Source organism: Garra rufa, chromosome 5 (assembly GCF_049309525.1).
Source record: "Garra rufa chromosome 5, GarRuf1.0, whole genome shotgun sequence".
In the NCBI taxonomy this organism is placed as follows: Eukaryota; Metazoa; Chordata; class Actinopteri; order Cypriniformes; family Cyprinidae; genus Garra; species Garra rufa.
Window position 1 is genome coordinate 36,557,200 of NC_133365.1, and position 17,225 is coordinate 36,574,424.

At 35.5% G+C, this 17,225-nt stretch overlaps 1 protein-coding gene across 2 annotated transcripts in view; it reads left to right on the plus strand.

Annotated features, from left to right (window-relative positions):
• The window catches only part of ppp3cca (protein phosphatase 3, catalytic subunit, gamma isozyme, a), a 103,921-nt gene extending 87,821 nt beyond the window's left edge, over positions 1-16,100 (plus strand). Inside the window, exons 13-14 of one of the 2 annotated variants that reach the window (XM_073840499.1) lie at positions 12,761-12,787; positions 15,685-16,100. In XM_073840499.1, coding sequence (XP_073696600.1) covers positions 12,761-12,787; positions 15,685-15,848 — 191 coding nt within the window. In that variant the 3' untranslated portion in view covers positions 15,849-16,100. The remainder of the gene's footprint in view (positions 1-12,760; positions 12,788-15,684) is intronic. The other variant, XM_073840500.1, reaches the window with a different exon arrangement.
• Positions 16,101-17,225: the final 1,125 nt, after the last annotated feature.

Here is a 17,225-nt window from a genome sequence, read left to right on the forward strand (position 1 = left end):
TTTAAATAAAAACACTCCAGCGATCCAACACAATCAATATACAAGAATATTTTAAAGAACTACATTAGCTGCAAATGAGCTGTTCAATAGGTTTCACTAGATGTTACCGAGCTGAGACTTACTTTCACTTTGATTTCGGTGGAAAATGCATATAAATAACGCCTTTAAAATTACAATATTCCAGCCATTTAATAGTAAATACCCATTAGAAACACATCAAGACCTGAATTCAGCTGTTTGAGCGAATTTATTGAAACCCCTAAGCATTTCCTTCACCGCGCACAGATTGCTTTCAACGAGTTTACATGGATACGAACGACAAAATTTGCACAAATTTGACCGCCTTTAAAATTACAATAATGCAGCGATTTAATTCAGTCCACCCATTAGAAAATATCAACAGCTAAATGCGGTTGTTTGTGAGCATTTTGTTTTCATACAGAGAGCGCTGCATTCAGCAGTGTGTTAGACATGAGCTCCGAGATGTCCGACTGAGAATTATACATGACTGCACGTCTTTTAAAGGCATTTAAATAAAAACACTCCAGCGATTCAACACAATAAATATAGAAGAATATTTTAAAGACCTGCATTGGGTGCAAATGACGTTTTTCATAGGCTTAACTAACATGAGATGCACGGCTGCATTTATGTGTCTGTTAACAAAGACATCATTTGCACGTCTTTTAAAGGTATTTTAATACAAACACTCCGGCGATTCAACACAATAATAGTTCAGTCATATAATAAAAAGTTTAAATGCTTGCTTATTTCTGCTTTTCGGCTCAACCGCACGGCAACGCAACGCGGCTTTGAAGCAGGCATCACTTATTCCAGTATGGCAAGCCGTTTTAACCTAAAATACACATATTAATCCAATATGGTGTTCTGGGCTGGCCCTTTTGCCCGAAGCCTGCCCGGTTTGCTTCTCCAAGCCAACATTTAAAGTTTGTCATCGAACTTTAGCTTCTAGTTATTATATGTTATTATTCTTATGGTACACGAATTTACAAACGCTACTCCTCCTAGGGCTTGAATGCCACAAGCCCCAAACTTGGCAGATACCTGGGTCCTGCTCTGAAGTTAGTTGCTATATCTTTTTAGAGTGATCAGACTTACAGTTGATTTATTATTAATTTTTGAATATGACACATTTCCCAATGAATTACATGGGCTGAGAAAAAATGCGCCCTCTAACAGTAATACCTCTCGACTGAAGAGGCGGGACTCAAACCTCTCACTTACAGTCACTCTGAAATCGGTGGAAATACAAATAAATATCGCCTTAAAAATTTAATTATTACAGCGATTTAACTCTAAATACCCATTAGAACATATCAACAGTTAAATTCAGTGGTTTGTGAGTAGTTCTTGTAAAAGAAAAGCTCACCTTCAGCGCTTATACAAGCCGTCAGCACTAGGCTACTCTCTCTGTGCATGTGCTCACAAACAACATAAATTGCACGAATTAGAACGCCTTTAAAATAAATATATTTCAACGATTTGTTTGTAAATACTCATTAGAACACATCAACAAATCAGCCTTTTGTGATCTGTTTTATTTCAAAGTTAAAGCTGTCTTCAGCAAATGTGTTATACAGACGAGCTTTCAGGCTCGGAGCTAACTTACCCGACTGAGAATAATACATGACTGAACGTCTTTTAAAAGCATTTAAATAAAAACACTCCAGCGATCCAACACAATAAATATACAAGAATATTTTAAAGAACTACATTAGCTGCAAATGAGCTTTTCAATACGTTTCACTAACGAACATGTTACCGAGCTGTGACTTACTTTCACTTTGAATTTGGTGGAAAATGCATATAAATAATGCCTTTAAAATTACAATATTCCAGCCATTTAATTGTAAATACCCATTAGAACACATAAAGACCTGAATTCAGCTGTTTGAGCGAATTTATTGAAACCCCTAAGCATTTCCTTCACCGCGTACAGATTGCTTTCAACGAGTATACATGGAGACGAACGACATAATTTGCACGAATTAGAACGCCTTTAAAATTACAATATTGCAGCGATTTAATTCAGTCCACCCATTAGAAAATATCAACAGCTAAATGCAGTTGTTTGTGAGCATTTTGTTTTCATACAGAGAGCGCTGCATTCAGCAGTGTGTTAGACATGAGCTCCGAGATGTCCGACTGACAATTATACATGACTGCGCGTCTTTTAAAGGCATTTAAATAAAAACACTCTAGCGATTCAACACAATAAATATAGAAGAATATTTTAAAGACCTGCATTGGGTGCAAATTACGTTTTTCATAGGCTTAACTAACTAACATGAGATGCACGGCTGCATTTATGTGTCTGTTAACAAAGACATCATTTGCACGTCTTTTAAAGGTATTTTAATACAAACACTCCAGCGATTCAACACAATAATAGTTCAGTCATATAATAAAAAGTTTAAATGCTTGCTTATTTCTGCTTTTCGGCTCAACCGCACGGCAACGCGACGCGGCTTTGAAGCAGGCGCTCATCACTTATTCCAGTATGGCAAGCCGTTTTAACCTAAAATACACATATTAATCCACTATGGTGTTCTGGGCTGGCCCTTTTGCCCGAAGGCTGCCCAATTTGGCTCTCCAAGCCAACATTTAAAGTTTGTCATCGAACTTTAGCTTCTAGTTATTATTATTATTCTTATGACCTAAAGAAATTTCTGACAGCTACTCCTCCGAGGCCTTTGAAGTCACAAGGCCCAAACTTGGCAGAGACCTGGGCCCTTGTCCCGAAAGAGTTGCTATATCTATTTGGACTGATCAGATGTACAGTTGATTTATTATTAATTTTTGAATATGACAAATTTCCCAATGAATTACATGGGCTGAGAAAAAATGCGCCCTCTAACAGTAATACCTCTCGACTGAAGAGGCGGGATTCAAACCTCTTACTTACAGTCACTCTGTAAACGGTGGAAATAGAAATAAATACCGCCTTAAAAATGTAAATATTACAGCGATTTAACTCTAAATACCCATTAGAACATATCAACAGCTAAATTCAGTGGTTTGTGAGTATTTCTTGTAAAAGAAAAGCTCGCACCCGTCAGCGCTTATACAAGCCGTCGGCATGTACTCTCTCTGTATGTGCTCATAAACAACATAATTTGCACGAATTAGAACGCCTTTAAAATTAATATATTTCAGCGATTTATTTGTAAATACCCATTAGAACACATCAACAAATCAGCCTTTTGTGATCTGTTTTATTTCAAAGTTAAAGCACTGTCTTCAGCAAATGTGTTATACAAACGAGCTTTCACGGGTCGGAGCTAACTTACTCGACTGAGAATTATGACTGCACGTCTTTTAAAAGCATTTAAATAAAAACACTCTAGCGATCCAACACAATAAATATAGAAGAATATTTTAAAGAACAACATTAGCTGCAAATGAGCTATTCAGTAGGTTTCACTAACGAACATGTTACCGAGCTGTGACCTATACTTTCACTTTGACTTCGGTGGAAAATGCATACAAATAACGCCTTTAAAATTACAATATTCCAGCCATTTAATTGTAAATACCCATTAGAACACATCAAGACCTGAATTCAGCTGTTTGAGCGAATTTATTGAAACCCCTAAGCATTTCCTTCACCGCATACAGGTTGCCTTAAACAAGTTTACATGGAGATGAACGACATAATTTGCACGAATTTGACCGCCTTTAAAATTACAATATTGCAGCGATTTAATTCAGTCCACCCATTAGAAAATATCAACAGCTAAATGCAGTTGTTTGTGAGCTTTTTTTTTTTTCATACAGAGAGTGATGTGTTCAGCAGTGTGTTAAGACATGAGCTCCGAGATGTCCGACTGACAATTATACATGACTGCACGTCTTTTAAAGGCATTTAAATACAAACACTCCAGCGATTGCACACAATAAATATAGAAGAATATTTTAAAGACCTACATTGAGTGCAAATGACTTTTTTCACTGGCTTAACTAACTAACATTGAATGCACTGCTCAGTCTTCATCTGCATCAAAGACATAATTTGCACGTCTTTTAAAAGTATTTAAATACAAACACTCCAGCGATTAAACACAATAATAGTAAAGTAATATATTACACAGCTTAAATGCTTGCTTATTTCTGCTTTTAGGCTCAACCGCACAGCAACGCTTTCAAGCACGCGCTGCACACTTGTTGTATGGCAAGCCGTTTTAACCTAAAATACACATAAATCCTCTATGGCAAGCTGTTAGCCTAAAATATACTAAGCATTACTTATCATAATAGCATTTTTACTAGCAACAATTCAATCAGAGAGCTCTAAGTGTTCTGGGCTGGCCCTTTTGCCCGAAGGCTGCCCGGTTTGCTTCTCCAAGCCAACATTTAAAGTTTGTCATCGAACTTTAGCTTCTAGTTATGTTGGCTTGGAGAGCCAACATACTGTTATGCTATTTAAACTTATTATTATTATTATTCTTATGACCTACAGAAATTTCTGACAGCTACTCCTCCGAGGCCTTTGAAGCCACAAGGCCCAAACTTGGCAGACACCTGGGCCCTTGTCCCGAAAGAGTTGCTATATCTATTTGGACTGATCAGATGTACAGTTGATTTATTATTAATTTTTGAATATGACAAATTTCCCAATGAATTACATGGGCTGAGAAAAAATGCGCCCTCTAACAGTAATACCTCTCGACTGAAGAGGCGGGACTCAAACCTCTTACTTACAGTCACTCTGAAATCCGTGGAAATACAAATAAATATCGCCTTAAAAATGTCATTATTACAGCGATTTAACTCTAAATACCCATTAGAACATATCAACAGCTAAATTCAGTGGTTTGTGAGTAGTTCTTGTAAAAGAAAAGCTCGCACCCTTCAGCGCTTATACAAGCCGTCAGCACTAGGCTACTCTCTCTCTACATGTGCTCACAAACAACATAAATTGCACGAATTAGAACGCCTTTAAAATAAATATATTTCAGCGATTTATTTGTAAATACCCATTAGAACACATCAACAAATCAGCCTTTTGTGATCTGTTTTATTTCAAAGTTAAAGCACTGTCTTCAGCAAATGTGTTATACAGACGAGCTTTCACGGCTCGGAGCTAACTTACCAGACTGAGAATTATGACTGCACGTCTTTTAAAAGCATTTAAATAAAAACACTCCAGCGATCCAACACAATAAATATACAAGAATATTTTAAAGAACTACATTAGCTGCAAATTAGCTTTTCAATAAGTTTCACTAACGAACATGTTACCGAGCTGTGACTTACTTTCACTTTGAACTCGGTGGAAAATGCATATAAATAATGCCTTTAAAATTACAATATTCAAGCCATTTAATTGTAAATACCCATTAGAAAACATCAAGACCTGAATTCAGCTGTTTGAGCGAATTTATTGAAAACCCTAAGCATTTCCTTCACCGCGTACAGATTGCTTTCAACGAGTATACATGGAGACGAACGACATAATTTGCACGAATTAGAACGCCTTTAAAATTACAATATTGCAGCGATTTAATTCAGTCCACCCATTAGAAAATATCAACAGCTAAATGCAGTTGTTTGTGAGCATTTTGTTTTCATACAGAGAGCGCTGCGTTCAGCAGTGTGTTAGACATGAGCTCCGAGATGTCCGTCTGAGAATTATACATGACTGCACGTCTTTTAAAGGCATTTAAATAAAAACACTCCAGCGATCCAACACAATAAATATAGAAGAATATTTTAAAGACCTGCATTGGGTGCAAATGACGTTTTTCATAGGCTTAATTAACTAACATGAGATGCACGGCTGCATTTATGTGTCTGTTAACAAAGACATCATTTGCACGTCTTTTAAAGGTATTTTAATACAAACACTCCAGCGATTAAACACAATAATAGTACAGTCATATAATAAAAAGGTTAAATGATTGCTTATTTCTGCTTTTCGCCTCAACCGCACAGCAACTCGTCGTGGCTTTGAAGCAGGCGCTGCACGAATCTTAAGATATGGCAAGCCGTTTTAACCTAAAATACACATATTAATCAACTATGGCAAGCTGTGTTAGCCTAAAATATACTAAGCATTACTTATCGTAATAGCATTTTTACTAGTAACAATTGAATTACAGAGCTCTAAGTGGTCTGGGCTGGCCCTTTTGCCCGAAGGCTGCCCAATTTGGCTCTCCAAGCCAACATTTAAAGTTTGTCATCGAACTTTAGCTTCTAGTTATATTTTATTATTCTTATGACCTAAAGAAATTTCTGACAGCTACTCCTCCGAGGCCTTTGAAGCCACAAGGCCCAAACTTGGCAGAGACCTGGGCCCTTGTCCCGAAAGAGTTGCTATATCTATTTGGACTGATCAGATGTACAGTTGATTTATTATTAATTTTTGAATATGACAAATTTCCCAATGAATTACATTGGCTGAGAAAAAATGCGCCCTCTAACAGTAATACCTCTCGACTGAAGAGGCGGGACTCAAACCTCTTACTTACAGTCACTCTGAAATCGGTGGAAATCCAAATAAATATCGCCTTAAAAATTTAATTATTACAGCGATTTAACTCTAAATACCCATTAGAACATATCAACAGCTAAATTCAGTGGTTTGTGAGCATTCTTGTAAAAGAAAAGCTCGCACCCTTCAGCGCTTATACAAGCCGCAAGCATGTACTCTCTCTGTATGTGCTCATAAACAACATAATTTGCACGAATTAGAACGCCTTTACAATTAATATATTTCAGCGATTTATTTGTAAATACCCATTAGAACACATCAACAAATCAGCCTTTTGTGATCTGTTTTATTTCAAAGTTAAAGCACTGTCTTCAGCAAATGTGTTATACAGACGAGCTTTCACGGCTCGGAACTTACCCGACTGAGAATATATTATACATGACTGCACGTCTTTTAAAAGCCTTTAAATAAAAACACTCTAGCGATCCAACACAATAAATATACAAGAATATTTTAAAGAACAACATTAGCTGCAAATGAGCTATTCAATACGTTTCACTAACGAACATGTTACCGAGCTGTGACCTATACTTTCACTTTGACTTCGGTGGAAAATGCATATAAATAACGCCTTTAAAATTACAATATTCCACCCATTTAATTATAAATACCCATTAGAACACATCAAGACCTGAATTCAGCTGTTTGAGCGAATTTATTGAAAACCCTAAGCATTTCCTTCACCGCATACAGGTTGCCTTCAACGAGTATACATGGAGACGAACGACATAATTTGCACGAATTTGACCGCCTTTAAAATTACAATATTGCAGCGATTTAATTCAGTCCACCCATTAGAAAATATCAACAGCTAAATGCAGTTGTTTGTGAGCTTTTTTTTTCATACAGAGAGCGATGTGTTTAGCAGTGTGTTAGACATGAGCTCCGAGATGTCCGACTGACAATTATACATGACTGCACGTCTTTTAAAGGCATTTAAATACAAACACTCCAGCGATTGCACACAATAAATATAGAAGAATATTTTAAAGACCTACATTGAGTGCAAATGACTTTTTTTTCACAGGCTTAACTAACTAACATTGAATGCACTGCTCAGTCTTCATCTGCATCATCAAAGACATAATTTGCACGTCTTTTAAAGGTATTTAAATACAAACACTCCAGCGATTAAACACAATAATAGTAGAGTAATATATTGCACAGCTTAAATGCTTGCTTATTAATGCTTTTAGGCTCAACCGCACAGCAACGCTTTCAAGCACGCGCTGCACACTTGTTGTATGGCAAGCCGTTTTAACCTAAAATACACATAAATCCTCTATGGCAAGCTGTTTTAGCCTAAAATATACTAAGCATTACTTATCCTAATAGCATTTTTACTAGCAACAATTCAATCAGAGAGCTCTAAGTGTTCTGGGCTGGCCCTTATGCCCGAAGGCTGCCCGGTTTGCTTCTCCAAGCCAACATTTAAAGTTTGTCATCGAACTTTAGCTTCTAGTTATTATTATTCTTATGACCTAAAGAAATTTCTGACAGCTACTCCTCCGAGGCCTTTGAAGCCACAAGGCCCAAACTTGGCAGAGACCTGGGCCCTTGTCCCGAAAGATATGCTATATCTATTTGGACTGATCAGATGCACAGTTGATTTATTATTAATTTTTGAATATGACAAATTTCCCAATGAATTACATGGGCTGAGAAAAAATGCGCCCTCTAACAGTAATACCTCTCGACTGAAGAGGCGGGATTCAAACCTCTTACTTACAGTCACTCTGAAAACGGTGGAAATAGAAATAAATACCGCCTTAAAAATGTAAATATTACAGCGATTTAACTCTAAATACCCATTAGAACATATCAACAGCTAAATTCAGTGGTTTGTGAGTATTTCATGTAAAAGAAAAGCTCGCACCCGTCAGCGCTTATACAGGCCGTCGGCATGTACTCTCTCTGTATGTGCTCATAAACAACATAATTTGCACGAATTAGAACGCCTTTAAAATTAATATATTTCAGCGATTTATTTGTAAATACCCATTAGAACACGTCAACAAATCAGCCTTTTGTGATCTGTTTTATTTCAAAGTTAAAGCACTGTCTTCAGCAAATGTGTTATACAGACGAGCTTTCACGGGTCGGAGCTAACTTACTCGACTGAGAATTATGACTGCACGTCTTTTAAAAGCATTTAAATAAAAACACTCTAGCGATCCAACACAATAAATATAGAAGAATATTTTAAAGAACAACATTAGCTGCAAATGAGCTATTCAGTTTCACTAACGACCATGTTACCGAGCTGTGACCTATACTTTCACTTTGACTTCGGTGGAAAATGCATATAAATAACGCCTTTAAAATTACAATATTCCAGCCATTTAATTGTAAATACCCATTAGAACACATCAAGACCTGAATTCAGCTGTTTGAGCGAATTTATTCAAAACCCTAAGCATTTCCTTCACCGCGTACAGATTGCTTTCAACGAGTATACATGGAGATGAACGACATAATTTGCACGAATTAGAACGCCTTTAAAATTAATATATTGCAGCGATTTAATTCAGTCCACCCATTAGAAAATATCAACAGCTAAATGCAGTTGTTTGTGAGCATTTTGTATTCATACAGAGAGCGATGTGTTTAGCAGTGTGTTAGACAGCTCCGAGATGTCCGACTGACAATTATACATGACTGCACGTCTTTTAAAGGCATTTAAATACAAACACTCCAGCGATTGCACACAATAAATATAGAAGAATATTTTAAAGACCTACATTGAGTGCAAATGACTTTTTTCATAGGCTTAACTAACTAACATGAGATGCACGGCTGCATTTATGTGTCTGTTAACAAAGACATCATTTTCACTTCTTTTAAAGGTATTTTAATACAAACACTCCAGCGATTCAACACAATAATAGTACAGTGATATAATAAAAAGGTTAAATGCTTGAATATTTCTGCTTTTCGGCTCAACCGCACGGCAACGCAACGCGGCTTTGAAGCAGGCGCTCTTCGCATATTCCAGTATGGCAAGCTCTTTTAACCTAAAATCCACACACGATCCTCTATGGCAAGATGTTTTAGCCTAAAATAAACAAAGCATTTCTTGTCATACTGCCATTTTTACTATCAACAATTAAATTAGAGAGCTCTAAGTGTTCTGGGCTGGCCCTTTTGCCCCAATGCTGCCCGGTTTGCTTCTCCAAGCCAACATTTAAAGTTTGTCATCGAACTTTAGCTTCTAGTTCTTTAATTACAATATAATATTGTATTATTATCACAAATATACAAACAACACAGTAGAGCTTATTTCTGTTGTCCACCTCTGAACTAATGTAATGTTTACACTGATTATTTGCCTATGTGCTGTATAAAGCCCTTCCCTTGTAGCCTCACATTAAGCCATGTGATTTAGCCACCTGCGTTACAGAGACTCTTAAAACTCAGAGAGCCAATCAGAGGCTGATTGTCATGAGTGCCGCGTCATGACTCTCTGGATTGACCTGTCTGCTCTGAGTAGACGAATCTGTTGGCGAGGTGTCCAGGACTAAAGGTCGTTAAAGGCCAGTAGCGTAGGGAACTTTGTGCAAGTGAGTAGTGATGGAGTGAGAGAGGGAAATCAGAGGGAGACAGTGGGTGGATGTCACTGTTTGAAGTACATATAGAAAATCCGGTGACCTTTAAGAGGCTGGCTTCATTGTCTGTGCGGGTCAGACATCAAGCCAGCCAGACCTACAGAACAGAGAAGAATATTAAAGAAACTTAAAAAGCTGTTGGGCTGATCTTAAGACAAGACCTTAGGATAATAGGACATTTCCAACTATAAACAATGGTTTGAAAATAATATATTAGGAGATGGTTTGGCTTTGTGACTAGAATTTTTTCACCATTCTAAATTTCATGCCTGTAGAAATCTCCAAATCAGAAATCAATTCAAAATATATATTTAATATACACTAGCAGTCAAAAGTTTTTGAACAGTAAGATTTTTAATGTTTTTTTTTTTTTTAAGAATTCTCCTTTGCTCACCCAGCTTGCATTTAATTGATCCAAAATACACAAAAAGCAGTAATATTGTGAAATATTTTTATTTAAATATATTTTAAAATTTAATTTATTTCTGTGATCAAAGCTACATTTTTAGCATCATTACTGAAGTCTTCAGTATAACATGATCCTTCAGAAATCATTCTAATATGCTGATTTGCTTATTATTATCAATAATTAATTATCAATTTAAAGCAGTCAAGTACATTTTTTTTTCAGGATTCTTATAGAAAGTATAGAAATTAATACTTTTATTTTGCAAGGATGCTTTAAGTTGATCAAAAGTGTTGATAAAGACATTTATAATGTTACAAAAAATCTATTTCAGATAAATGCTGTTCTTCTAAACTTTCTATTCAAGAAAAATTCTACTCTGTAATTCTAGCTGTTTTCAACAATAATAATAAATGTTTTTTGAGCAGCAAATCAGAATATTAGAATGATTTCTGAAGGAACATGTGACTGCAGTAATTATGCTAAAAATTCAGCTTTGAAATCACAGGAATAAATTACATTTTAAAACATATTCAAATAGAAATCAGTTATTTTAAATGGTAAATATATTTCAAACTTCTCTGTTTCTGCTTTACTTTGGATCAAACAAATGCAGGCTTGGTGAGCAGAAGAGACTTTAAAAAACATGAAAAATCTTCTGACTGGTAGTATAAATAATATTTTGTATAGATTTTAAGATCTGTATATGTAGCGTTTAATATTTAGTATTCTGCCTCTTGAGACGTATTAACATTTCAAATTAATATTACAAATAAAATACTTGTAATTTGAAACATTTAAAGACAGTCATGTGTTGTTAACGCATTTTATTAAAAAATAAATAAATAAAACATAAAACAGCAAAACTATCCCACTTCACAGCTGTGAGCTTATTTTTTGTCAAGCATTTTGTGGAAAAGGGAAAAAAAATGTCTTTATGCTTGTGGTCCACTTTCCATCTTTCTGAATTCTCTGGTGAGTTTATAGTTTTAGTACTGTAATTTTATAATAATTAACTGTTAGATTAATATATACATTATGTAGCTGAATTAAATATTTTTAATTGTGCTTATTTACTGAGTCAGTAATTTTTACTGTCTACTGGATTTAAGATTTTCTGTCTGAAGGTGGTGATAATTCAAGAGAGCTATAAATTGGTATAAAATATAATAATGTTCAGTTCATTCACTTGTGTCAGTATTTTTGATTAATATTTGACACATTATTTGTGTTTCTGATAGTGCTGTCAAACCGATTAATCGCATTCAAAATAAAAGTTTGTGTTTTCATAACATATGAACATGTGCTGTGTATATTTATATGTATATATAAATACACAAACGCAGATATATATGTGACCCTGGACCACAAAACCAGTCTTAAGTCGCTGGGGTATATTTGTAGCAATAGCCAAAAATACATTGCATGGGTCAAAAATTTTGATTTTTCTTTTATGCCAAAAATCATTAGGAAATTAAGTAAAGATCATGTTCCATGAAGATTTTTTGTAAAATTCCTACTGTAAATATATCAAAATGTAATTTTTGATTAGTAATATGCATTGTTAAGAACCTAATTTGGACAACTTTAAAGGTGATTTTCTCAGTATTTTGATTTTTTTGCACCCTCAGATTCCAGATTTTCAAATAGATGTATCTCGGTCAAATATTGTCCTATCCTAACAAACCATACATCAATAGAAAGCTTATTTATTAAGCTTTCATATGATGTATAAATCTCAGTTTTGTAAAATTTAACCTTATGACTGGTTTTGTGGTCCAGGGTCACATAAAAGAACTATTTTTAATAAGACTTATTTTGAACGTGATTAATCGCGTTTAATCGATTTGACAGCTCTAGTTTCTGATAGTGTTGATCAATGTTGATTGATAGGCAAGTCGGAGATTGCACCTAAATGTATGTAAATACATCTGAATGTGTATTTCAGTGATGCATAAACTTCTATTTGTTTAGTTTTGAGGCCTGCTTACCCCAGTACTGACGAATTATAATATAAAAAATGACCAAAAACAGTCACTCTTGTTTGTAAAGAACTAACTGCTTTTTCTCTCACTAACTGCACTGTTTGTATTACTGTTGGATTCTTGAATTACTAATGTTACTGCATTGCTGTGGTGTGTGGGGTTAATATGCTTGGGGTGTAATGTAATCACACTGATATAACCTTTCTCTCCATTCATTTTGGGATGCTTCCTGCTGCGCTTGCTAATACAGCCGCCATAGATGCAAAGGAGGGTCGAGGTACGATGGCAGTACTGTCTCATATCCTGCCCCTATATGCTGTGCTTTCTTCCCCTTTGTGTCTTTCCGTGCCTTGCCGTTCACCTCAGCGTCTGTGTGTGTGTGTGTGTGTGTGTGTGTGTGTGTGTGTGTGTGTGTGTGTGTGTGTGTGTGTGTGTGTCTCAAACGAATCATGGAAAATCTGTATTCTTGCACCACCATATTTTTGTGAATTAAATTGGAAGCAGCCTAACAAAGCGGTTCTGATTTCATAAAGGCTTTTTTTCCCCCTTATAAGATTCAGATTTTACAAAAGCCCCTGAAATGACTTTCAGCAAGCATTTTTAATGATAGAGGATGGATGCGGACACTTGAAACCGTCTGTGCAGTGAGGGAATGAGGCTTCCAGTCCCAGCTCTGCTTCACCTCATTAATTAGCTGTTGCCTGTTGACCCGAGGGGTTTGCTGGTTAGTCCCGGGCCCTGGCTAGAGCGTGCTAATTCCCATGCAGCCATGCGATTGGTGGAGAGGCAGAGGCCTCACTCTGCCAAGCATTTTCAGATTCTAATCTCGTTACGTCTCTGCGTTCCTAAGACTGTCTGTTCTTGTTCACGCGTAACACTCTTGCCTGAGGCCTCTCGCCCGCTGCCGTAATGTACCGAGGCTCTAAGCTATTGTGCAAACAAACACAAACAAACAGGCTGGCATGAAATGCTAAGTGTGCCAGAGCAATGCACTCTTGCTGGCGAGTTGCTGACCTGATTTCTAAGTTCAGCTGCATCTCCATTTTTACTGGTGTTGAATGGGCATCTTGTGTTTGCTCTGTCAACTGGAACCGGTCATGATTCACCTTGGCAGCTGCCTGGTGTTTTCAAAATGCCATAGGACATAATAATGTTAGATGTGCAAGAATCAGCTTTCCTGTTTGTGCATGTTGTTTGGTTAAATACATGTTCAGCTCTTTTTGGGGTTTCAAATTATGAGTGATATATGAGTCATATTCCATCAAAATATTAAAGTGAATTGCCACTCAATCCCGTTTTTTTCCAGTGCTGTAAATATTGTGCAATATGAATAAAGACCTATGATACATTTGACCTATGATAAACACGCAGTATGAATAAAATAAAAACAAATTACATAAATACATTTATGTATTTTAAAAATATTTTATATTTTCTGATATTTATATACATTTAATGATATATTTAATGCATCTTAATTGTAAAATTGCAGGTTACAGTTGTTACAGAAGGTTCAAATGCTCACTGATGCTTCAGAAGAAAACACGATGCATTAAGAGCTGGGGGTGAAAACTTTTAGAATTTGAAGATCAGGTTAAGTTTAACTTATTTTGTCTTCTGGGAAACATGTAAGTATCTTTTGTAGCTTCTGAAGGGCAGTAAAATATGATATTTAGGTAAAATGAGAAAAATGTACACATCCTTATTCTGTTCAAAAGTTTACACCCCTGGCTCTTAATGCATTGTGTTTCCTTCTGGAGCATCAGTGAGCGTTTGAACCTTCTGTAATAGTTGCATATGAGTCCCTCAGTTGTCCTCAGTGTGAAAAGATGGATTTCAAAATCATACAGTCATTGTTGGAAAGCGTTCAAATACACAAAAATACTGAAAAACCAAACGTTTTTTTGGGACCTGAAGGATTTTTCTGAAGAACAGCGGGCAGTTTAACTGTTCAGGACAAACATGGGACTCATGAACAGATTTTTAAAAATTGACCTATTATATTCTTTTGTGGACTGCTTTTATGTGAAATATCTTATTCAGGTTAGTACTAAATAAAAAAAAAAAATTATGTAAACTTTTGACTTCTGCTGTATATATTTTAACTTTAACTCAGCAAAGATGCATTAAATTAATCAACATCATACATGTTTCAGTAAAGAAATTCATAAAGATTTCTTTTTCAAATAAATGCTGTACTTTTGAACTTTTATATTCATTAAAAAATCCAATTTCCAAAAATAAAAACTGCAGTTTATCAAAACATTGATAATACGAGATGTAATAATATAATGTTTGATTGTTTAATTTTCATTGGATTAAAACAAATTAATCATTAATGCCTTCAACAGAAAAATTACAAAACAAAACAAATAATTTCTATGTATATATAATGTAAAAACAAAAATAATAAGTTAAGTAGTTTTTATTAATTCAGTTAATTAGACCTGCTTTTTGATTGATTTGTTAAAATAATTAAACCGTTAAAATGCAATCTGGTAAATATAAAATGGAAGTTGAGGAAAAGAATAATGCATTTCATAGGGTCTTAAAAATGGAATTTGTTAATGTTACCAAATTGTGGTTAAATTGCATAAGTTACAGTTATTTAAATAGACATGTTTTTTGATTCCTCAATTTTAATTTAACCATTAAAACAGAGTCCAGAAATGTTGAAAATGTTGAAAATTTGAGAAAAAATAAAACAGACTTTTAAAAGCCCTAAGAATGTGTGACACTGAAGACTGGAGTAATGGCTGCTGAAAATTCAGCTTTGCCATCACAGGACTAAATTACATTTTAACATATAATACAATTATAAAGAGTTATTTTAATTCGTAATAATATTTCACATCATTACTGTTTTGCTGTATTTTTGATCAAAAAAATGCACCCTTGGTGAGCATAGTTTACAAACCTTAAAAATCTTACCAGTCAAGTTTTATTAATTTAGTCCATTTTAAAAAAGCTCCATTTCCTTCATGGTTATATCATTTGATGAATAGGCTGGCCAAAGTTAAACTTATTTCAGTAAACAGCATATCATATGCTAGCACAGTTTGTTAATTGTCTCAGTGTTTTTGTTTTTTTATATATATGAACACTTATCAATAATCTTGATGCAGATTTTCCTAACAACCTCATTTTCCTTTTTCATTTCTTTTTTCCCGGTAGCCATCCAAGGCTTCTCTCCTACACGGAAAATCCGCAACTTTGAAGAAGCTCGTGGCCTGGACCGAATAAACGAACGGATGCCTCCTCGCAAAGACGGCCAGCAACCTGACGGTACCACAGTTAACGCTGCCAACGAGAAAAACGGCACTGATGGGAATGTGTAAGAGGAGATTTTGCACTTTTCCTCTCCTCCATAGCATTTTCTCTTTCTCTGCCACGTTCTCCACAAGACAGACCCCTCAACTGCCGGATCCTGCAGAGGAGGGCCTGGGATGTGGAGGGGAAATCATTCCACAGACAGAGAGAGAAATCACTTACAACTAAGTACAAACATGAGATTTTATTTATTAAATGAAATGTATTAGATGTACTTGATAGCAGCATTTTAAAGACGAGTGAACATTTGAAAGTGTGTGTGTGGGTGGGTGGGTGGGTGGGTGCGTGGGAGCTGGGGGGTGGGAAACAGGTATACAGTCACAACGTGTCAACCTTTAAACTACAGTTTTGTAACTCGACAACAGAGATGTGTTCAAGATGCTATACAATCCCAGCTTTATAATATTGCATGTCAAAATGTATTTGGCAAGGGATGGTTTGACTGAATATACTTATGTATGTTATCCGTAAGGGATTTATTAAGACAAAACAAACCTAAGGGAAATAAGTTATACCGTAAGTTTTATATCTACGAAAGTAAAACTGTTTAATACTACTCAGTTTCAAGTAAGATTCAGACTGAATGAAAATATAGCTGCTTTGGGTTCCACGTGTCTATTTGTACATGGAGGAAAAAAAATGCATTTATATTCATTTTTGTCCAAATACAAGACTTGAGTCTTTAAGATGACACACCACATGTAAGTAGCCATAACATTGATCTTAAATAGTTGTTTGATTCTACCTGTGCGACTGAAAAAAGCAAAAACAAAGCATGTCTTATGAAAAGCACTGTTGCAATCACATAATCTATCTTCTGCATCTGTATTGAAAGTTATTTTAGTCTCTTTAGAGCTGTCGTTTCAGACAAGATTCATTTTCCTCATTTAAGGATTTCTCGTTTAAAAAAAAAAAAAAAAGATGATAGATGAGATTGGCACGCAACCAACCAGTTTTATTTGTTAATATATACAGTGAAATCTGTTAGCATGCCTATAAGCTCATGTACACGTGTAACAGCCAATGTGGGACGTGTGAAGTTGCTTCGATCGACGCAAAAGCCAAAGTCTTCTTTTTTTTTGTGCTGCCAGAGCTCTAACCAACCCCATTTGATGTGGAGAAAATGGGGTCAGTCTGAAGAATATTGCACTAAATGCAAGTCATTGTAAATAGAGAGCAGGAAGAATTGTCCTAAAGTGTTCATCTTTCGCTGAGAGACTGCTCGTACAGACTATCGATTTCACCCAGTTCGTGCTTGAGACATTAACAAAGCATGTTTGGTGGTTTGAGCTGTAACACTATGTGAGGTATTGTGTTAAGGTTTTTTTTTTTTTTTTTGTACATGGCTGCTTGTTTGAACAGGTTTAGGGAAAGTTGTGGAATGT